The 24,541-nt window shown below is 42.1% G+C and overlaps 1 protein-coding gene across 1 annotated transcript; it reads right to left on the bottom strand.

The window, feature by feature from the left end:
• Positions 1–2,070: 2,070 nt before the first annotated feature.
• MED4 (mediator complex subunit 4) lies at positions 2,071–12,452 on the bottom strand. The gene is made up of 7 exons (XM_059826243.1): positions 12,364–12,452; positions 9,909–9,975; positions 9,307–9,477; positions 8,881–8,938; positions 7,842–7,928; positions 6,952–7,083; positions 2,071–2,831 (listed from the first exon to the last, which is right to left on the bottom strand). The coding sequence occupies exons 1-7, from the start codon at positions 12,450–12,452 to the stop codon at positions 2,659–2,661; spliced, it is 777 nt and encodes a 258-aa protein (XP_059682226.1). The 3' UTR covers positions 2,071–2,658.
• Between the last annotated feature and the right edge of the window lie 12,089 nt (positions 12,453–24,541).

Here is a 24,541-nt window from a genome sequence, read left to right as displayed (position 1 = left end):
CATGCAGTAAGTATTTTGTTACCATTAATGGTTATATTCATTCTATCTGTTGCAAATATACAAGTAGTCACTGAAATGAGGACACAAACAGTATCTCCATATGTCAGGGTTTCTGTATCCTTTCTAAGTGGACTGATTAAATGACTACAGTGCATTACTGCAATCAGCTGTCAGCAATCCCTAAGTTAAATAACTTGTGTTGTATGTATGCTGCATTTGTACTTTTTTCCCCCCAGAAAATTTGATTCTCAGTAGTTTTTAGCTGCTAAGACTCAGTCCTTTCAACTAAATGTTTTGTTTACTTTGATTTTTGGTACTTTTGCTAAATAGGAAAATCTATTCTGTAACACATGTAAGCCACTGAGTAACAGAACACGCAGTTAAAACTTTGTGGTTTGCTAAATTGCTTGTAATAGACAGAATTCACCTAAAATGGAATTACAGGTATCCAGGATTAAGAAAAATACTCCTGAAAAGTATATAGTTTGGAGCAGTGATGTAAGGAAACTGATTAGGATGCATCTTATACCCAGAGTCTGATTTTATGCTAAGAGAACAGTGGGCAGAGCTGACTTCTTAACGATTTCTTAGATGTAACACATTGGTCCCATTTAACCCTTTAATAGACTAGCAAACAACCCAGAAAAAGAAGTGGTCATTGCTTCTGTTTGCTCTTATGTCTGGAAACAATCACCCACCTCCACAGTATTTCAGTTAGTGAATCCCATGATACAGCTGTATTAGAGTTTTGGGTAGACTGTACATTACACCTTCCGTGACTATTAATGATCTCTATTTGTATTTCGTTCCAAGAAAAGAACATCCTTACAAATGAGAAGACGAAAGAGACTAGTGAGCTGTGGCTGTGTCATAAGAGAGGGGCATTTAGGGAAGAAAATACTAATCCCATGGTAGAAAGCATTAAGAAACTGCATTTTGCAATATTGTGTATCTGATCACATATGTTTTAAGAAAAAACAATGTGAACTGGAACAGGGGTAGGCAAGGTTAACTAGGATGATTGAGAGAGGCCAGGTGTATTGGGATTAACGTGAATTAAAGAAGAAATATAGTTCTCTATAAAGACACTTGGGGTAAACACCAAAGAGGAAAAGATGACACGGAGTAAAGGTTAAAATATATGTGTATATAAATACTTTAGACTGCAAAATAGTGGTGAAATTTTAATAACTCTGAAAATACTTCCAAAAGGAATAGCTGAGACAAAACCAAATTCCCCATTTCTCTACCCCATATTATGTGACTGAACCTGACTGAAGAGGTCCTTTTCATTTCTACATCCTTATGTGATTTGTACATATGTTGGTCATATGTGGCAGCATTACTGACAGCAATATTTGAAAGATTGTCTGAGCAAATGAGGAAGTACCTGATTTATCAGATACTTCCTGTGGGGAATCTACAAAGTGGAAAAGTGGAGAGAATTGTGATCTGTGCTTCAGAAAGCCTGTTGCAGGGCAGAAACTTGTAACTGCCATGAGCAACAAATGATCAAATTGGAAAACTAACGAGAAAAGTAGCTGTCATGAAATGACTCCTTAAGCAAAACAGAACAAGGAAAGCAAAGCCAAGAGAAGTGCCTTTGGAAAGATGAAAGAACATTGTAGCTGAGGCAGGAAATGCAACTCCTGAAGTAAACAAATTAGCAGTTTCAAAGAACTGAAAAAAATTCTAGATGACAAGAATAAAGAATCTGCGAGCACTTCAAACTGAAAGGAGCTGAACCTGCAGCGTGCCCCAAAGCATGTCATCTCCAGAGTCCCAGGATGCTTAACCAAAGTATCGGCAAAGCCTTGCGCATGGGCACTCTACATCACTGCCTCAGGGTCTGCCCAGTTCTGTGTGTACCTGATAAAGCTCAGCCGAAAAGGACAGACTTTCAGTTCTGACTGCTCAGCTGCTTCTAATACTGACTCGGCATTTTGCAAAGGGGAAAATGGAGTACAAACTCAATCAGAATTCAACCATGTACTGGGATAAAATGTGGTGAGTATTGAAGTTACACAGTAACTCATCTAAGACTTAAGTTTACAAAATTAAATGTAAAGTTACATCAAAGCTGAGTTTATTTATGACAAATCATTCATTATATATTACAATAATTACAAACTTTTTTTTTTCCACACCTTATTGCCGTAGTTTTGTTCTCGGCACACAGATGATCAAGAGTACAGATTTAGGCAGTAACAAAAAAAGATATTAAAATTACAAATTTCGTGTCTCATTTCTGTGCCATAGAAAAGGCTATCATCAAAAGAGTAAAGTTACCAACAAAAATACAAGGGGATTCCCCTTACACCTTTTTTCCCAGGAACTTTTATCATCTAATGTATAGTAAATATATATATACACACACAAACACACACACATCTCGTGCAAACATACACATTCACACATTTACATCATCACTGGAAATTTGACATCTCTCCTCCAGCAGAAAGCTCCCAGTCATTTTACTTGAACATCTAATGAAAAAAAAAGTCCATCGTTTTAAATTAGTCACCCTATTTCTGAGCCAGCTGTTATCCCTACACAGGGCCACCAGTGTAACAAAAGGGTATTGTAGTTTGTGACAAACAGCATCCAACCTACCTTCACCACAGGAAAGGTCTACTAGGGATACCGTCCCTCTTGTACCTAGTCTGAGTCACTGCTGCTGCTTGAGGAGTCTGTTGACATAACTTCTACATCATCTTCATTCTCTTTATTGTGTCCTGGAGGCTCCAACATGAAGTCATTACTATGATTGGGAGGTAGCATGTTCATGGACATATCACTTGACTGCCAAGGATACTGAGGAGCAAGCACATCTGGAAAAAAGTGGCATAACCAATCAAACTATCAGCTTTGTATATCGACAAATTCAGCAAGACAGCTCAACCAGAATGCCAATTTAAAATTAAAATCCTCCCTGAATTTTGGACAGGTGAAACCCTCCAGTAACAGCTGGAAAACGTCTCATGACAGAGCCATTCTATCACTGTAAAAGCCTACTCTGCCAGAGATGCCCATTTATGTAGATGGCTCTTGATCACTCCACTTCAAAACAGTATATATTCATACAGAGCTTTTCACCTTCAAAGCACAGTTTGAACTGACTTAACATTCACAACCACTGGCAGTAACGAAAATGGTCATCCACTGTCAGTATGCAAAAACAGATTAAAACATTAGATCAAAAAAAATCATTAAGGTAGGCCACAAAAATTCAGAGTAAAAGGTTTTATCCAAATTTGGCTGAAACACCTTGGTTATCATTTTTCCAACAGCAAATACAGTGCATCAAGTGCAAAAGAGAAGAGTGTCCTACTACAAAACTAGGGCCACAGACAGATACTTGAGAGGTGGGAATGCCCCACTGTGCCCCAGCCAGGCCAGCCTCAGTTGCCTCTGACTTCTGTCAGCTCCGTTTCTTCTCTCCTCTTCCTACTTCCAAAGCTATCCCATACGGTACTCTCTACCAACCTTCCCTCCCCCACAACATCTCCTAGTCTCTCCCTTCCTTGCGCCCAAAATGGCTCCCATTTCAAAGCTGCAGTACGTATCTATATGCCATTTCTGTTCCCTTCATTTTAATTTATGCTCCTATTGCTCTGCTTCAGTTCTTCTCCACTTATTATCAGGCACTGTAGCTAAGTCTATCTCATAGAAGAAACTAGCTCTCCCCCCCTTACAGCAAGAATTAAAAATAATTAGGCAGAGTCAGAAGTGAACAGAAGGCCACCCACATGGGACTGAGTACAGAAAAAGAGGGCACTGTCTAAGCAGGGGGTCATATACGGTAGACTTACTCTCACTCAGGTGCTGCCTAACTCAGAAGCACACAGACTTCACACACATAGTAGCTTCTGATCTTTAAGTCTGCAGACACCCGAGATTCCACATATGAGCTACAGCCACAGTCCCCTAATATCAGATGCATTACCTAGCTGTACAAATCTGACCCACCTGCAGGTGTGAGGACATAATGCAGCCTTTATGCCAGTTCTGTGCTCGCTTTAGGAAGACCAGCAATAGTACCAGGTGGTCTCATCCCAGCTGTCATGAAGTTGACCAACTTTCTTTGAACCAGCTGAGAATGTAAGCCAGTGTTTTACACAAGCAGCCATGCTTCAATGCTGGAACCAGTCCACTGTTAAACTAGGTTGAATGTGTATGCTAAGCAGCCTCAAAGTTTTGAGGCTAAGAAGCAGCGCAGTGGGTGGCTTGCAGACTAGGTAAGGACTCAGTAACTGGGCATCTCTCTGCAGAAGTCTCTAAAAGGACTAGATCCCATAATTAGCATTTTCAGGACATGCCTCCACACACCAACAGATTCAGGATCCCTACACAAAATGCGAGGGCAGCCTCTCCTTTCTTTTAAATGAAGGTTTGGTATTTCCCTTTTACCTGACAGTCTAGTAATTAGAGGATTTCCCCTGACATACGAGACCCAGATTCAATTAACAACTGTACTTGAGGAGTTTAAATCCCACATTTTCCAGCTTCTCAAGGAAAAGTCCTAAAGAGGGGGCTTTCAGTTCTTACAGAGACAGAACTCAAAAGTAAAAGGAGCAAGTTTGCATCCCGTAAGGCAGAGGAGCCAGCCAGAATGGGCTCTACCGAAACAACTCCATGAAGAAGACACATCCTTAACATGTCCTCTGATTACATTTCAAAAGAACAGAAAAGATACACGGGGCCCATCCTCAGCACTTCCCTGGTGGGTTGCTATGGACAGATGTCAAGTGTCCCACTCCAATTCAGCGCACTGACGCATTTTATCCAAGGCCAGAGGTTTAGAAAGCAAGATGATGCAGAACTTTAAGCTACTTCCTAAGACGTGACAAGAGGATTAGGCAGATGATCAGAAACACATAATCCAAGTTTGCTATTACAGAATCACAGAATCATTAAGGTTGGAAAAGACCTGTAAGATCATCAAGTCCAACCATCAACCAGCACCACCATGCCCACTAAACCATCTCCCACAATGCCACGTCCACATGTTCCTTGAACACCTCCAGGGATGGTGACTCCACCACTTCCCTGGGCAGCCTGTTCCAGTGTTTTACCACTCTCTCAGTAAAGAAATTTTTCCTAATATCCAGTCTAAACCTCCCCTGGCGCAACCTGAGGCCATTTCCTCTTGTCCTGTCACTCGTCACTTGGGAGAAGAGACCAACACCCACCTCTCTGCAACCTCCTTTCAGGCAGTTGTAGAGAGCGATAAGGTCTCCCCTCAGCCTCCTCTTCTCCAGACTGAACAACCCCAGTTCCCTCAGCCGCTCCTCATAAGACTTGTGCTCCAGACCCCTCGCCAGCTTCGTCGCCCTTCTCTGGACACGCTCCAGCACCTCAATGTCCTTCTTGTAGTGAGGGGCCCAAAACTGAACACAGGATTCGAGGTGCGGCCTCACCAGCGCCGAGTACAGGGGCACGATCACCTCCCTGCTCCTGCTGGCCACACCATTTCTGATACAGGCCAGGATGCCGTTGGCCTTCTTGGCCACCTGGGCACACTGCTGGCTCATATTCCGCTGCCTGCCAACCAGCATCCCCAGGTCCTTTTCTGCAGGGCAGCTTTCCAGCCACTCGTCCCCAAGCCTGTAGCGTTGCATGGGGTTGTTGTGACCCAAGTGCAGGACCCGGCACTTGGCCTTGTTGAACCTCATACAGTTGGCCTCAGCCCATCGATCCAGCCTGTCCAGATCCCTCTGCAGAGCCTTCCTACCCTCGAGCAGATCAACACTCCCTCCCAACTTGGTGTCATCTGCAAGCTTACTGAGGGTGTACTCTATCCCCTCATCCAGATCATTGATAAATATATTAAACAAGACCGGCCCCAACACTGAGCCCTGGGGGACTCCGCTTGTGACCGGCCACCAACTGGATTTCACTCCATTCACCACGACTCTCTGGGCTCGGCCATCCAGCCAGTTTTTTACCCAGCGAAGAGTGCACCTGTCTGAGCCACGAGCCAACAGTTTCTCCAGGAGAATACTGTGGGAGACAGTGTCAAAGGCTTTACTAAAGTCCAGGTAGACAACATCGACAGCTTTTCCCTCATCCACTTGGTGGGTCACCTGGTCATAGAAGGAGATCAGGTTGGTTGTTTCACGTTGGTATTTCTCCGATGGAGTTGCAATATGGGGTTTTTTTATATATTCAGTATAATTTTTGAAAACAAGCTTTCCGTAACACCTGCAAGTGGCTTAACAGACAGGTAAGAACTGTCACAGATCTCCTATGAATCCAAACTGAGAATTTTTCCACAATTTAGTCTAACCATGGCAGATTAATGCTGCACAGGTACAGAACTACTGAATTCTTGACACAGTTACTGTAACTTACCGCTAAATTCTATTTTAGCATGAATGAATGAATCCCACTAAAATCAGTGGAAGTGCCCATTTCACTAAGCAATTAAGGGATTAAAGCTCAATTCCTACCCTCAGGCTACTACCTCACCAGCTGTCCTTTGCAATGTCTTTTCAATCCAAAACTTCTAAGCAAACAGTCTTGCTATACAGAGCATAGACTTAAAGGAAAGTAAGGGATGACAATAAAACTCTTTTTTTCTGAATACAGCTTTCACAATTCCATACTTTGTCATCACTACTAAGAAAAGTTTGGTTTGAAAATGTTTCTTTTTAATATGATTTGATATCACTTAATTTACAGCAATTTAAAATAAGTGAATTGAAGAGTAACTAAGTGAGTTTTGTTTATACTGACTTAGTTGTAGTGTCTGCAATATGATTTAGCATGAAATAAAACTATGCAATTTCTAATCATTAACTTTATTTACTAGATCTTCACTGCTAGGAAACAACGTTAGCCATAATTTTCATTATTTTAATTCTGATTTGCCTTTGCTAAGGGAAATGTATGATTGCTATGACTCTACAAAGAATAAAGAAAAGCAAAACAAAACTGAGTTTCTCTTACCTGGCAGTCTGCCTGCTGCAAGTGCATCCCCTGGTAAGTGTCCATTAACTCCATTGGTGGATGGGTTGTTCATTTGACCCAAAAGACCACTCCTCATTTCCAGATCTGTAGGATATGGCCTACGTGGGTCCCCTGTAAAAAAACAAAACAAAAAAAAACACCAAAAGAAATGTTTTTAAATATTTAACAATTGTCTTGCAGACATTAACTATTTCTTCAGTGCCTAGTTTCCTGACCAAAAAAACCTATACTGTGATTGTTTGGACCAGCAACAAGCATCACACCTGTTTTGTTAAAATCCAAGGCCGTGCCTTTCACTTAGACTTTCTTTGTTCATTCAAACTTGGCAGAAAAAGCACATTTTAAAAACAAACAAACAAAAAACCCCATGTTTAGAAGATATCTTTTATCTCCCTGCTACTTCACAGTTAAACAGCAAGGACAGGAATTGGAGAAAACACATTCTCATTTTGGACAAGGAGGATAGTTCCCAAAACTGAAACCTGACTCCACTGATTACTAACATCCTCCGTAAAGAATATTATAAGGGGCAGAACAGAACACAACCAAGCACATGGAAAAGCCTTTAACATACTTGGTTCTGACTTGTCATTGGGACCAACATTCAGGGGGGTAAAAAAGCAAACAAAGGAGAGCAGAGAAGGCCAGTCAGTAATGGAAGCATGCAGTTCCATAGCCTTTTGAAGATGTATGTAAAGTCTACAGGACCTTGGATACTCATTTTTGTTGAAAATATTAGATATAACAGCTGAAAACAATGTTACTCTAGTAAACCACAGTGTTGTTCACTATATAAAAGCATTGTAAGATCAGACACTGACCACGCTTTATTACAAAAAAAATGTATTGTCATAAACATTGTAAGTTACCTGGTACCCATGTCAGAGGGGCACAAACAGCATTGCTAGCACTGATCCTATGGGCATATTTAATTATTTCTTCAGAAGAGATGGCACCTGGAAAAAGGGAAAGAAAGTTACTATATTCTCAAGAGACTGCATCATTCAATTATTTCAGAATATTGGACACTACTATCGAAAAGTTTGGAAATGTCTTTTTGTCAAACATTAAGAGCATGCTTCAAATGCAATGGCTGCTTAGGGGATTCTTAGATCATGCAAGGACGAGCTCCACAGTGAAGTGATTTTTACAGCTGAGAGTTCAGTACACCTCCAACATCAACATTTCTTCAACCTTGTGAAAAACACAAACTAATCTTTTAAGCAGTGTACTTGATAAGCACAATTTGTAAGAAAACTTCAGCACCTGCTTTATTACAGAATTCTCTGTAGTGAAGGGTGGTTTTTGTTTGTTTAGTAACTGTAGAGCACAGATGTAGCAGTCCTAAATATCTGCCTGTATTACAGTAATAGAAACTTAATGAGAATCCTTGATTTTATACATGAAAGAGGTATAACAAAATGATAAAAGACACTGTAAAAAACCACCAAGAAAATGCCTCCCACAAAAAAAAAAGTCAGTTTACCTTGATAAGTGCCACAGAGTAGCAGAAATTGCTACAAATACAAACCGGTATCACTACCTAGTCAGTCTCAAATACAATGCGTATGCACACAAACATTTTCTCTCTTTCCTCAAGTAGACCTACTGGGGCAATTTGGTGAGATGCTTAAGTAATCAGATACTATTATCAGTCCAAAAAGAGTGTTGAGACACTGGAATTTAAATTTGGTATTATGATATTTTTGCCACAAGAAATAATTCACTCCTGCCTTTATTCTGAGGAAATGGTTATAGGTTCATAATGAAATGGTTGTTTACACACAAAGCATCCAAAATCTGTGATGGTAGAATTAAAAAAAATAAAATAATCCTAACCTGAGCTTACTAGGAACTTTCTTTACAACTGCATTTATGTAGTATATACATATTAGTATGGATACTCACCTTTTCTTGCCTTTTCAATTGATTTCAGCTTTTCCTTTGCTTGATAAACAGCTGTTGCCTAGTTGTAAAAAAAAAAACAACAAACTAAACCAAACCTTCAATGCATCTTTAATTTGTAAACTTCTACATAAAGTTGGCTCTGTGAATAAACCCTTGCATTTAATTGCATTAAGAGAGAAACTATTCAGTGAACATTTTCAAAATACACAGAAGTAAAGTAGGTTTAGAAGAAAATTAGCTTTATAAAACAAAACTGAATACCATGATAACTAAACAGTATTTGACTACTGAAAAAACCCCAAACCACTAAGCTCTTATGAAGTTTTAAATATGTAAATCTTCTCAAACTAACACAACACCACTTTCTCCAGAACCACCTTTTTCACAAGTAGATGCTCAAAAGCAAACACATCATTATGAACTTACCAGTATGTGCTCTGCTTCTTTTAGTTGTTTCTGCAGCTGCTGAATATCATTATCCCGCTTTTCTACTACCTTTTCTAAAAGCTGCATTTCATGATGGATTTTCCCCTGATCAACTGCCAACTTCATTAGCTCTTGGAACTCTCCATCTCTCTGAATCAGCAGTTCCAGGATCTATTGAACAAGTGTTTTGTAGAACTTTTAATTTAGCTAGAGTAACAACACGCCCTCAATCGTGCTGTAAAGATGATGAACAGACATTCATAGGAGTATTTCTGTTTGCATGAAAAATGAAACAAAATTTCATCCTTTGTTTGCAGAAGCAGCCTATGAAGCATGCAACAAACGAACAAACAAACAACATAAGGACCAAGAATGCTTTTGTAGTGGGCCAAAACCTCATCATTAGCCTGAGTATAAGCAAGGAGACAGACGGACAGCCAGAGAGACGGACAGCCAGAGAGACGGACAGCCAGAGAGACGGACAGCCAGAGAGACGGACAGCCAGAGAGACGGACAGCCAGAGAGACGGACAGGAAAAGGAAAAAAATAAAAGTAAAGCATTGTGCTTACCCGAAGAAATACAGTTTAGAAAGTCAGCTTACCTGGCTCTCCTCTCCCGGTTGTGGAAGCTTCTGGTTTCTTGAAATTGCCAAAATTTCAATTAGTTCCCTGAAAGCAAAACTCTGTGTTTGTGCAATTTTCTAGGCCATCATTTGTAAATCACATCAAGTCATCCCAAAATTGTCAGAGTACTGATATCATTATAAAAGTATTCATGGAAGCAAGTATTTTATAGTTTTACAGTACAGTGTTGGCAGGGATTTCTCAACTAAGAGTAATTCTGTGAATAGTCTCAGGATTGAAGCACGTTTTCTTCTTTGTTCTTTGAGCTCATGAAGTGGTCGTATATATTTGTACTCATGCAATGTGCTAAGTTCCTGCTGAACTACATAAGACATCAGCACAAGCTGAGAGAAGAAATAGCACAATGAAATGCATTTATATGCTACTTCTACTGCCTTTTTTTGTTGCAAGAGAGCATTAAAGTTCTCTTCATTATTTTACTTCTTTACTTTTCCTCCATTTTTTCCCCAACAGAGCAAGTTTCACACTTGGGTTTAGAACAATTAAGTCTACGCTTTTAAACACCTAAAGAGTTTGTCGTGAAACTACTTTTATAACAACAAGTATTTCCACAATGGTGTATTAGTTGTATATCAAACACACACAAATACAAAAAAACCTAATAATATGCCGGTGCTAGGTTAGAAGTGCTTCTCAAACAAACCTCTTGATCATGCTTCCAGGTACCCATTTACTTTGCCACTATTCTGAAAAGCCATCAAGAACCTCAGAGGGGACTCACTAAACAACAAGACCACGATGCAAAAAGGCATCTTCTATAAATTCAGCAAACTTATTTGGCTTCTAAGTCTATGGATGGCATTTCAATGCCATGCATGAGTAACTGTCTATCTGAAGACACTGTCCTCGGAACAGTACTGATTCTTTGCTTGGTCCGGTGCAAGCAGCTCAAGTGGGATGTACAACTAATACAGCAGTGGGGCCAGAACTTTAAAATGAAAACAGGCACTTTTCAAAATGTATGAAAAAGCCCCTCACCAGTAAAGCTCTAACTAGCATCTTGGTCTATGTCTCTTGGTCACTCCTGAACACTAAAATAATTAAAAACATTTAGAGAATAAAGAAACTTCTTATTATCACTAAAGCTTTATTACACATGACCAACACTGAGCAGTAGCAAATACAATCTGTTGTCAGTAGGTCAACTATTGCCATCAAGGCTGATGTCATGGAGGGTTGTAATTCTGTCCTGTGTTAGACAGATAATGCACAGATGCAGATTCAAAACTATGCAAGGGCTACAGACTAGACATGTTGCTTAATTTTTGCCCCTACCACCAAACCAGTACCATGACTATGAAAGGCCTAGCTCCGCAGTGCTGCAACACCTTGCTGATCAACAGGAAGATTCACTAAACGCTGATGAGGTTTGCTCTGGATTCATTAGGGTAGAATATTAGTCCCAAGATTAAAAAAAAAAAAAAAAAAAAAGTTTATCTAAAGAGTCTTTTTTAAAAAAAAAAACAAACAAACACCTGTTCTCCAGCAACCCATATGTCACAATAAAAATCTAAAACTGAAAATAAAACTTAACCAGAAACAACAAGAGCAACTGACCAATATATTTTCCTTCTTCTACCAGTGGTAATCATACAGAGTGAGCCAGACACATGGATATAGTATGGGTTATGCCCTCTGAAAAAGTTTTCCTAAGCTCCTGTTCTCCTCTAGAGGAGGAAAGTAATTAGGAACCAGTTTAACTGCACTGCCAGCTGTGCCTCCACAACATGGTGGACAACTTGGATGAGCGTTATCGGTCCAGCATGGGATCGATCTGAGCATTTATATCACTCCAAAGACGAGCTCTGCAGCCTACTTTGAGTGAGTTTAACACTAATACAGGCAATGACCAAAATGGCTTAAGTCATGCAACACCATCTACAGATTTCTGACTTAAACATAATTTTTAGTTAGTAATAAAAAGCCTAAAATCGGGGGGGTGGGGGGTGTGGGGGGGGTGTGGTGTGTGTGCATTTCACAGGACACGCAGGTGTCAACCAAGAAAGAAAGGCAAGTGGAAGAATAAGGAAGCTCTCCTGCGCTGAAGGTAGGAAGTGAAGCACCGCCGATGCCCTCCTCCCCGGGTGAGAGCTGCGGAGCAGCGCGCAGGACGGGACCAGCCCCCCGGCACAGCACCAACCCCTCTCCCGCAGGAGGCGGCCTGCGGACGGCAGGAGCGCAGGGAAACGCGTGTACCCGGGCAAGGCCCTCCTCCGCCTCGCAGCCCAGCGAGGGGTCGGGTCAGGCCGATCTCCTCCCAGCCCAGCCTCAGGGGCACCGGCTCCTCTCGCCGCCCCCGTCGGAGGCTCCGCGTACGTACAGCGCCGAGCACCCTCTTCCCACCCCCTGCGCCCCGCCGCCGCCTGGGGCCGTCCCATCCGGCCACCGGGCGCGGGGAGCAGAGCGCCGTACCTGGCCAAGAGCTCGAGATCCTCCAGCGCCGCCAGGAGCCGGTCCCGGGTGCTGCTCCGCTCCCCACCTCCCCCGGTCGCCGCCGCCATCACGATCCCGAGCGAGAACCACCTCCCGGCGGCGGCGGCGCCAGGCCCGCGCGGGCGGCCCGTAGCGCCCCCGTCGGCGAAGGCACGAGCTGCAGCCGCCCGGCGGCGGGCGCATGCGCAGGACTGCACGGCAGTTGGAGGGGTGGTTTCTCCCCCGCCCCCCGTGCGGCGCGCGCGGGGGGCGGGGAGGGGCTGAAGGGTAACGGCTCCCGTGAGGCGCGGCGGGGCCGGGCGGGGCTGGGGAAGGAAGGGCTGAGCGGCGGGGGGAGATGGGCGGTGTTCGCGGCGGAGGGCCGTGGGCGTGAGGGGAAAGGAGGTCACATCTGCCTCGCTGAGGCCAGATGCATGTTTGTGAACGCCCTCTCCTGGAGCTGGGTCGTTACACAAGGGTCTGCGCTTGTTGCTCTTCGGAGTGCATTTCCAGTCCCCGGATTTGCAGGGAAGAGCCTCTAAATGAGAGTCAGATGTGAGCTGAAGGCACATGTGAAATGTGTTCATCTGATTCGTGTCAATATGGAACAATGCTAGGGCCGCATGATGAAATGTGACCTTCTGTCTTACATACCCTTGTATAACCACAAGCCTAAGAAAAACAGAGTGGTTAATGTATATAGTTCTTGTATCTTGCAAAGGTCGCCTGACAAACATTCTAGTACACCAGTTTAAACGGGTTTTGTTGCTAACCCCGCACAGTGTTAACCAAGAGAAGTCTATAGGGCGCATGCGTAAAATCTAGGCTCACCCTAAGGGCGAGCCGAGGAAGACTACTGACTTCATTCAGCGACCACCAGATGGGAGTCAAGAAGACCCCAAGAGGTGAAGAGGGCATGCGCTGAAAGAAGACACGCCTATTCCTGGAATTCATTTGCAAAGACCAACCTTTCCTATGAATATGTAGTAGCAGGAGAAACATAAACCGAAAACAGGAACTGTACGGTGTGCGTCTTGGTAGAGCAGAGGCTCCCGGTGCACCCAGCGCTGTTTGCTTGCCTCTATTCGTTTAATAAATTGTAAACTTTAATTGCAATCCTATTTGGGACTCAGTCATTTATCACAATTGAGGGCTCGTCCGGGATGGCTTTGGTTCCTGAATTCTGATTTGATCTAGGAGGGGCACCCCACCATTTGGTGGCTCCTGTTCGAGTCAGGTCAGGACTAACGCCATCCTGAATCTGAATAAAGGCAAGCAAAGAATTTGATTTTTTTATGAGCTCCCTTGCCGGCTGCAGCACTATATTTTGCCCATAATTCTGCGCGCGAAGATCCGAACAAGGATAACGGAGTCGTAAGTATTTAAGGCATATACTGTTCGGTTGGGTGGGATTCAGTTGCCTGTGTGTGTAAGAGTGTGACTGAGACGGAACTTAGTTCCGAAGCCATTGTGGAGGTCTTCTAACCGCGGTTCAAATCTCCCGCGAGGGACTTGGCCAGTGAAGGACCGAAGCGATTCCTATAGGATTCGTGGGTGGGTGATAGGTCCTAAACCCCCTGCAAGACACTCTTACTAAGGTAACCAAGGGCTGTAGGAATTGCCATAGTAAAATTCCTAGATGGGTCAGACAAAATCGAAGACCAGGGACCAGAAGAAAGGGAGCAGATTACCAGACATACCACCAGAAAGTCCATTAGGAATAATGATTAGAAATTGGAACGATAGGGGCCCCAGAAAAGGAAAAAGTAAATTAAAAATGGTTCAGTATTTTATGGTAGAATGGCCAAAGGAGCCTTTAAGACCACATGTCTTTTAGCCTGTTTTTGGATCCTTTGAAGACTGGATTTGCCAGGCCTTAAATATACATGTTAATTCAAAGGAACCTTTTAGTCAGGAGGAAAGTGATTATGCAGGATTATGGATCAGGACTTCACGTCCTTTTCCAGCCTCAATACTTACACTAAAAGCAGATGAGAAGTTTGAAGAAGATGAAGAAAAACAGGAAAAAGAAAAAGATGATAAATGGGAGCCATTGGATAACCTACCACCTCCATATCCTAATAATCCACCCCCGGCGGCGGCTCCTCCTCCAGTGACTGTGGTATCTCCACCAGTACCACCGTTGCCCCTGCCTCCACCACCAACAGCACCGGAATTAGACCGACCTCCGGCTGCATGTACGAGAAGTAGGACTGCCGTATCTGAGGGAGCTTCTCTATATCCCTTACGAGAGGTACCCCTCGGAGGCAATCAGGGAGGCATCGGGTTTGCGGCAGTCCTATTAAATACCACAGATGTAAGAAATTTCAAGAAAGAAATGGGGACCCTATTAGATGATGCCCTCGGAGTAGCTGAAAAACTGGACCAATTCCTAGGCCCCAATACTTATACCTGGGAAGAAATACAGTCCATTTTAGGGATCTTATTTACTGCTGAGGAGAAGGGAATGATTAGGCAAGCTGGAATAAGAATTTGGGAAAGACAGAATCAGGCAGGACCCCTGGGAGACCAAAAATGGCCAAATGTGGATCCCCACTGGGATCACCAACAACCCCAAGGAAGACAGAATATGAGGGATTTAAGAACACTAATCATACAGGGAATAAGGTAAGCGGTTCCCCGAGGGCAAAACATTAATAAAGCATTTAATGAACAACAAGGGAAAGATGAATCTCCGACAGAATGATTGGAGAGATTAAGGAAAAGCACAGAAAGTATATGTTAGAAGAGATGAGGAAAAACAAAAAGCAAAAGCCAAGATCTTTGTAGCAGCAGTAAGACAAAGTCAGAAAAATAAGATTCCGTTCGGAGAGAGGAGGGAAAAAGGAATAGAGAAAACACCCAGGGGACAGCCTTATCGAGAGAAATTCACAATTCCCGTCTGTTACTATTGCAACAAGAAGGGACATGTTCAGAGGAACTGTCGTAAGCGGGAACAAGATGAGAAAATATTCAAAGAAGATTAGGGGTGTCAGGGGCTGTATCTTCTGGGGACTTCAACATCAACGGAGCCCTTGATAAAATTATTAATTGGTCCCCATAAAGAGGAAGTTTTATTTTTAGTGGACACAGGGGCTGAAAAATCCACTATTCAAAGACTTCCAAAAGGAATAGAAAAAGGGAAGAGTTATATGTCAGTAGTAGGGGCAAAAGGAGAGCCTTTTAAAGTACCTGTCTTGAAAGATGTAGAAGTGGAAACAGAGAAGAAAATTTGCCTTAATGATTTACTTTTGCTCCCTGAAGCGGAGTACAATTTATTAGGAAGGGATCTGATTTTGAGATTAAACTTGAGCATTCAGAGTCAAGGGGACAAATTGCAGATTAAATTATACACTTTAACACAAGAGGATGAAGAAGCCATTAACCCTTCAGTATGGTATAAGGAGGGGGAAACTGGAAAGATAGAAATGGACCCCATAAATGTTCAAATAATAGATCCGCATCGTTCAATTAGAGTCAAACAATATCCTATACCAATGGAGGGTCGAAAAGGTTTTAAACCTGTAGTTGACAGACTTCTGGAAAAAGGAACACTAGAACCATGTATGTCACCTCATAATACACCCATCCTCCTCGTAAAGAAATCGGATGGGTCATACAGGATGGTACAGGACCTGAGAGCTGTAAATCAGCGAACAATCACTAAATTCCCCGTGGTGGCAAATCCTTATACTTTACTGAGTCATATATCTCCCAGACATACTTGGTATAGTGTAATAGATTTGAAAGATGCTTTTTGGGCCTGCCCTCTGGATGAGAGATCCAGAGATTATTTTGCCTTTGAGTGGTAAGATCCCAAAATGGGACGAAAACAACAATTAAGATGGACTGTGCTACCACAGGGGTTTACAGAGTCACCAAATCTATTTGGACAAACCTTAGAGAAAATCTTACAAGATTTCATATTACCCAGGGAGGTAAAATTATTGCAATATGTGGACGATCTATTAGTAGCGGGAGAAACTGAAGAGGGAACCCGAGAAGCCACTATTAAATTGTTAAATTTTCTAGGAGAAAAGGGATTAAAGGTGTCCTGATCAAAATTACAGTTTGTAGAACAGGAAGTAAAATACTTAGGGCATTGGCTGAATAAGGGAAGAAAGAAGTTAGATCCTGACAGGGTATCTGGGATCCTATCCTTAAGACCCCCACAAACTAAAAAGGAAAGTCAGCAAATATTGGGATTATTAGGATATTGTAGACCATGGCTTGAAAGCTACAGTGAAAAGGTAAAATTCTTATATGAGAAATTAACTAATAACCAACTTAAGTGGTTCGCAGAAGATGATCAGAAATTCGAGGAAATAAAAAGGGCATTAATACAAGCACCTGTATTGAGCCTCCCAGATCTGGAAAAACCTTTCTATCTCTTTGTGAATACATCAAGCCAGACAGCATATAGAGTCCTTACTCAAGACTGGGCAGGAATTAAGAAACCCATGGGGTATTGTTCTAAGTTACTTGATCCAGTAAGTAGAGGATGGCTGGCTTGTCTCCAAGCTTTGGTCGCTACAGCATTATTAATAGAGGAAGTTAGGAAGATTACCTTTAGTGCTCCTTTAAAGGTGTATACTCCACACAATGTCAGAAGTGTTTTACAACAGAAAGCGGAAAAATGGTTAATGGATAGCCGGATCCTAAAGTATGAAGCAATACTAATTGACTCCCCTGACTTAGAACTGAGGGTAACCTCTGCTCAGAGTCCAGCACAATTTTTGTTTGGAGAACCATCGGAGAAATTACAACGTAACTGTTTAGAGGTAATTGAGACCCAGACTAAGGTGAGGCCAGATTTAAGGGATACTGAGTTGGAGAAAGGAGAAGCACTGTTTGTAGATGGCTCCTCCCGAGTGGTGGAAGGAAAAAGAAAATCAGGATATGCAATAATTAATAAGGATCTAGAACCTGTGGAATCAGGACCTTTGAGTCCATCATGGTCAGCTCAGGCTTGTGAACTGTATGCCCTATGTAGGGCCCTGGAACTATTAACGGGGAAAAGTGGGACTATATTTACAGATTCTAAATATGCATATGGGGTGGCCCATACTTTTGGAAAAAATTGGGAAGAAAGAGGTTTAATTAATACTCAAGGGAGGAATCTTATACATCAAGAATTAATAATAAGACTTTTAAGGGCATTAAGAGAACCAAGGGAGATAGCAGTGGTACATGTGAGAGGACACCAAAAGGGATTAGATTACCGAACCAGAGGAAATAATTTAGCAGATAAAGAAGCCCAAGGAGCAGCCTTGAAGACTCAGGTCGCTCAAATTAATGTAGTACAGGAGGAAGAAAGACGAGAGGAAGGAGAAAAGAAGTTTACTCCTGAGGAACAAACAAAATTGGAGAAAATAGGGGCTAAGTTAGAACAAGGAAAATGGACACTGCCCGACGGGCGAGAGATGTTGCCAAAAGCCTACACTAGGCAAATATTGGAATGTTTGCATGCACAAACACATTGGGGTACAAAGGCGTTAAGTGATAATTTCCTTAAACAATTTGGCTGCATTGGGATTTTTGAAACAACAAAGCAAATTACACAAGATTGCTTAACTTGTCAGAAGATAAATAAGAAAGTGTTTCGACAAGTAGCCATGGGAGGGAGAAAAACAGCTTACAGACCTTTCGAGAAAGTACAAGTTGATTTCACTGAATTGCCCAAGGTAGGGAGGATAAAATACCTATTGGTAATAGTAGATCATTTAACACAATGGGTAGAAGCTTATCCTGTAGCACGAGCTACAGCACAAATGGTGGTAAAAATTTTATTAGAACACTTGATACCTAGATATGGGATAATCCAGTACATTGATTCTGATCAGGGCACACACTGTACTTCTAAAATAATAAAATTATTATGTCAATCATTAGGTATTCAGTGGGAATACCACACTCCGTGGCACCCACAAAGCTCGGGGAAAGTAGAAAGAATGAATCAAACAATAAAACAACAATTGGCTAAGTTAATGATCGAAACACAAATGCCCTGGACGAAATGCTTACCATTGGCACTTTTAAACATAAGAACTAAACCACACAGTGAGACTGGATTATCACCATACAAAATGTTATATGGCATGCCTTATTCCCAAGGGATGCCTCTAGGGAACAATATAGTTGAGGATAGTAGTATCCAAAAATATATAATTACCATTGGAGAGAGATTAAAAGAGCTAAGAGAAATTGGGATGATAGCTCAAACACCACCTTTAGGATTTGCAATTCATCAGTTAAAACCGGGAGATAGGTTTTCTTCTTTCCATGTTTTTATTAGAACCTTATCTCCCCTCTGGGAAGGACCTTTTCTTGTTTTATTAACTACAGAAACAGCTGTGAGAACTGCTGAGAAAGGATGGACACATGTGTCGCGAGTAAAAGGTCCAGTGAAGGAGTGGAAAATAACATCTGAACCAGGAGAAACTAAACTAACCATCAGATGAACTTGAAGAGGCCTTCATCAAAGAGTATAAGCTAAGTTGCTGTGGGAATTTTGTTGTGATTACTCCTGTAAAATTAGTAAACAGAGAGACTCCTGAATAGATACCTATTAGGGGAAACGATTTATTAATAACAGGAATCAGTTAAGTATTATCCCCTAGAGATAACAATAGGCTATCCGCAGTATACACCGGATTTTTGGGACAAATTGGAAAAAGGGCAAACTTTAAACTCATTTGGGTACTCAGAAAAGGACACCCCTTAAGATTAAGAAAGAGGGCAAGACCAGATAGGGAACCGGTGCTGCGGCTTGGAAGGTCTGCCAAGGGCTGCAACCCCTTAGGGCTGTGACCGCCGATCACTATGGCCCTTACCGGACCTCTTCTAGTTCTACTTGGGGTGAGTTCCTTAACCCAGGCTACGGCAAACAACTGCAGTCGATGTATAGTAACTACTAGAAGGGGACAGGTAAGCTCCCAAACCTTGGTGTATCATACAGTCTATGACTGTAAAGACCAGAAAATAGGAAGCTGCATTCATAACCAAACCCAGTATGCTCTATGCAGAAAAGGTAACAGGACCATATGCTATGATCCAAAAGAACTCCCTTATCAATATTGGATAGAAATGAAGACAAATTCGGAAGTAGGTAGATTAATTGGAACAAGTGAGGTTATAGCCAATTTGAGCACACCGGTGTCGGTAATCTTTGATGCATGTGATATTATAGATGATGATCTAGACACTAATTGTGGGAGTTTAGAGTGGAGACGGTACTATAGTAATCAACCAAAATACATCTGTCCCGGCGGACGTCAATGCCAAATAAGTCCTGATTATGTACCTAGTCAAACAGCAAGATATCAGTCGGCACACCTGTGTGGAAGAAGGGGATGGTCCTGTGTATGTTGGGATACTGCAGGCTGGGGATATGATAATCAATGTGGGAATTTACAAGCTTCAATCACAAGGGTGCAAACAGACAGTAATTGTACAACCCGTACCTGCAATCTAGTAAATTTAACTCTCATAAATTTAGAAATTTGGAAACAGAAAAAAGTAACCAAAATGGGACTTAAGATATATGGACCTGGAGAAGACCCGGGTGTAGTTATTAATATTGAAATCAAAGAAAAGACAAAAGAATCAGTGCAACATAGACTGTTATTCAACTCATTTTATCATGAAATAGAAACAGGAGTGAAATATGAAATTCCCACAGTTGCTAAAAATCTATTTGTGAATCTTGCTGAAAACATTGCTAAGTCATTGAATATAACTAATTGTTATGTTTGTGGTGGAACAAATCAAGGTGAACGATGGCCATGGGAAGCTATGGAGAGCAACATAAGCAATCCCGAAGTATGGAAAACAATGGGAAAGGGTAATAAGAAACAACAATGGATACTCCAAACGAGTATAATTGGAAGGAGTTGTTGGCAAAATCTAAAAAACAAAGGAAGACAAGTAGGTAACCTGGAGTGTGAAGGAGGTTACCTATGGAATGAAACTCAGAATAGCTGGGATAAATGGGGAAGCCCACTGGAAATGAATAATCAATTTAAGAATTGGACCAATGGAACAAACATACCAAATGGTTGGCCAACTCCTGAAGGACATTATTGGATTTGTGGCAAACTAGCCTATGCATATTTACCAGAGAATTGGACAGGATCCTGTGTATTAGGAACTATAAGACCCAGTTTTTTCCTGTTACCCATAAATCGGGGAGAGCGATTAGGAGTCCCAGTGTATGCTGAAGCTGATGAACTAAGAAAAAGGCGCCATAAACGGAACTTACAAATCGGACATTGGAGAGATAACGAATGGACCCCTGAGAGAATCATTGCCTACTATGATCCAGCTACGTGGGCAGAAGACAGATCCTGGAGCTATAGGACCCCAATATATATGCTTAATAGAATAATTAGGTTACAAGCTGTAATAGAAATAGTTGTAAATAAAACCGGAGATGCACTTGGATTAATTGCAAAGCAAAATACCAAGATGAGATCTGCTTTGTATCAAAATCGCTTAGCTTTGGATTATTTGCTGGCACAAGAAGGAGGAGTCTGTGGAAAATTTAACCTTAGTAATTGTTGCTTAGAGATTGATGATGAAGGAAAAGCTGTAAATGAGCTTGTAAAAGAAATGAAGAAAATTGCACATGTCCCAGTTCAAACTTAGAATGGAATCAATCTAGGAGGATTATGGGGAGACTTTACAGGCGGTGATTGGCTTACTAAAATCGGGATAGTTGTATTGGGGATATGTGGAGGTTTGATAATAATTCCATGTTTAATACCTTGTTTTACCAGACTAATACACTCGGTTATACAAGGAATGCAAATATCTGCGGTACCTGTTGACCCAGAACCAGGGAAAGAAAAAACCCATTCCCTGATGATAATAAAAACAAAAGAAGGTCCAAAATTGATACCAATTCGGCAAGTGTTGACTCGATTGGAAACGAAAACACGAATCAATACCATGAAAAAGAAGATGGGGGATTGTGAAATGTGTTCATCTGATTCATGTCAATATGGAACAATGCTAGGGCCGCATGATGAAATGTGACCTTCTGTCTTACATACCCTTGTATAACCACAAGCCTAAGAAAAACAGAGTGGTTAATGTATATAGTTCTTGTATCTTGCAAAGGTCGCCTGACAAACATTCTAGTACACCAGTTTAAACGGGTTTTGTTGCTAACCCCGCACAGTGTTAACCAAGAGAAGTCTATAGGGCGCATGCGTAAAATCTAGGCTCACCCTAAGGGCGAGCCGAGGAAGACTACTGACTTCATTCAGCGACCACCAGATGGGAGTCAAGAAGACCCCAAGAGGTGAAGAGGGCATGCGCTGAAAGAAGACACGCCTATTCCTGGAATTCATTTGCAAAGACCAACCTTTCCTATGAATATGTAGTAGCAGGAGAAACATAAACCGAAAACAGGAACTGTACGGTGTGCGTCTTGGTAGAGCAGAGGCTCCCGGTGCACCCAGCGCTGTTTGCTTGCCTCTATTCGTTTAATAAATTGTAAACTTTAATTGCAATCCTATTTGGGACTCAGTCATTTATCACACACAGAACAAACTGCAAAGAAAGGGCTGTGACTGAAGTATGGCTTAAGTTTTTTAACTTAATGTCTGAGGCTCCTGATGTCCAAAAATCCCTTAGGTGGTTTTTATCAGATGGTGGAAGAAATGTTGCTTTACTAATGGCTGAAGAAAGTGGTGGGTGCTGAAGATGTTACAAAAACCCAAGCTTTAAATCAGACAGAGCCAAGAGCTCCTTTTACCTAGGCTGTCTGTCCCATAAGTGACAGGAGCTGCCTGACCTGCCGATGCTGCCTGTGCAGACCTATCCATCCGTGGAAGTTAAAGGCAGCTTTACATCCATTACAGAGGTCTGCATACGATGTTCAGGGCAGGTAACAGATCCCAATCCTGCCAGCAGCCGAGCTATAATTAAAAAATACTTTTGAGGGTTTTTTTAAATGTTGCTGTATATGGGCTGGTGCTGTAAACAGGGTGGGGTCACAGTGAAGCCAGCGGAATTTTTATGTTCATTAAACTTTCAGTAGTGTGAACAGACTGAGAGAAAAGCCAGGGTGGAGGGCAGATGAGAGAGCACAGAGCAAAAGCTAATCTGGGGCCAGGGTTTATAACCGGGCCAAGCACTTCCACAGAAGAGCAGGGAGTCCCCAGACCCCACGTCCCTCTGCTATCAGCAGGCAGCTGCAAAACCTGCCAGCAAACAGCGATTCTCTTCTGTTCTCATTAGAGAAAGCACTGGATGAATTATCACATCCCTGACTGTTCTGGTATTTACTCTGATTATCTTTTTACTTTCCACAATAACTATGTCCCTGAGAAATTTACACTTACCAAAAAAACCCAAAAAGGCAAGCAACTCATTAGTCAGTGATTCTTTGAATTGTGGTTTAAATAAGCGATTCAGCATTATGAGATTTGTGATAAAGCAATGAGATTTGGCAACCCTGAGAAGGTAACTCTGCCAACAGGAGTTATTTAAAATCCATTTACAATATACAACAACACTCAGTGTTCTGATTGTAGATAGTTTGGGAATTTTCTTTAAACTACATAGCAGATAAAATCTCATCAAACAGTTCTGCCCTTTAAATAACTTTTGCTTGCTTTTTTTCTCCCCCAGTATTTCCCTGATTTTGTTCAGGGAAAGATGTAATCAGTGATGATGTCTAGTTGTGCATCCAGTTCACTGATTTGTTAAGAGTGTCTGATGGGTGCATAAACAGAAAGAAACAGCAACTTTGAAAACAAAGCAATCCTTCCGCTAAATAATTTTCTTCCCCATAATCAATTTGACATCTGAATTATTTAGACCTGAAGTACTTCCGGTGTATTTCAGGGCCATAATACTAGTTTCAGTAGAGCTAAAAGCTTGTGGCATTAAGAGGACACTTAAACTTGACAGGCCAAGGAGTGAATATCGGTTATAGGAGGTTCCTGGAGGCTGATCTTTCCCTCTCCTTGTGTCGAGGAGCCTGTTCCCCCTCTTCCTGTTGACAGCAGTACTTCTCCCACCCAGCCAGGCCAATACCACCAGTCTTTCACCGGACCCCGAGCCCTTCTCTCCCCACTTCTCAAACTGCTGCCCCTCTTCCAGTCAACGTGGACATACAGCTGCTTTCTGCTGCTGCTTTCTGCTGCCTGGTCCTAACCCTCTCCTTGCCCTGGGGATGCAGCAGTGGCTGGGAAGTGCAGGTCCATAGGCAGAGACTTATGCTCCTGCCTCTACGTCAAAGGACAGGGTGAGACTGGAGGCATCAAGGAATGCCTGCCTGTGCCAAGACACAGAAAGTCATTCAGACTATGTCAGAGGGGTCGTCTCCTGCAGGACAAAGGGAAAGGCTGGGTGAAATGGGCTCACGCCCCAAACTTGCCCCGTGGGCCCACTGCTTTAAGACTGAGTGGATAATTTGCTGAATAGACTTCTGAAACACTTGCCTGTACAAAACAACAGAGCCTCTATTTCCCCAGTGTTGGTTCTTCTGTTTCCCCAGTTCTTCAGTGCTTTTGGCCTTCTTTCCCCTGAGTAAACTTTTTTCATAGTTGTGTTGGTTTTGAGCCAGATCTGCTTCTTTAAAGCTCATGCCCCTCCTGAATAACTAAGCATTGTTCGCGATTTTTTTCAGTAGTCTGAGAACATTTTAGGTTGTGTGGCCATGAACGTATCTTTCCCTCCACAGTGAGACTATTAGACATTTCAGACCTCTTTCATTTCAGATTGTCTTTTCAACAGCATACTGAATGTATTACTAAGAACCTGTTAGCACAGGCAGAAATAGCTTATTTTATCCTGTTCAGTTGAGTCTTGCCTTTTCCAGAATGGGCCTTTAAGTGATGATCTGCAGAGCAAACTGATTCTCATAGACAGATCCATGAGCAGCTGAGCTGATCTAATAGTTCACCAATGCTGAGAAGCTGAGATGCTGCTCACTCCTCATCTCTCAGCTGCAGATTTTAACCCTCCCTTAGATACTCCTTGGTGTTTGCCATATGCTTTCATAAGCCACTTCAACTCAGTAACAAGATTGAGGAATATTTAATTTGGGGGTGGGGGGATTGTTCATTTCCTCCTGGGTTAGTGAGTGAAACCTAACCTCATCGTATGGAACCATGCCTTCAGAGTGGGGTTTCATGTTACAACTAATTTATTATGACTGTGGGCT

Source organism: Gavia stellata, chromosome 1, assembly GCF_030936135.1.
Source record: "Gavia stellata isolate bGavSte3 chromosome 1, bGavSte3.hap2, whole genome shotgun sequence".
NCBI classification, from domain to species: domain Eukaryota; kingdom Metazoa; phylum Chordata; class Aves; order Gaviiformes; family Gaviidae; genus Gavia; species Gavia stellata.
Note: the sequence above shows the minus strand (reverse complement) of the source record. Positions and strands in the feature narration are given on the sequence as shown.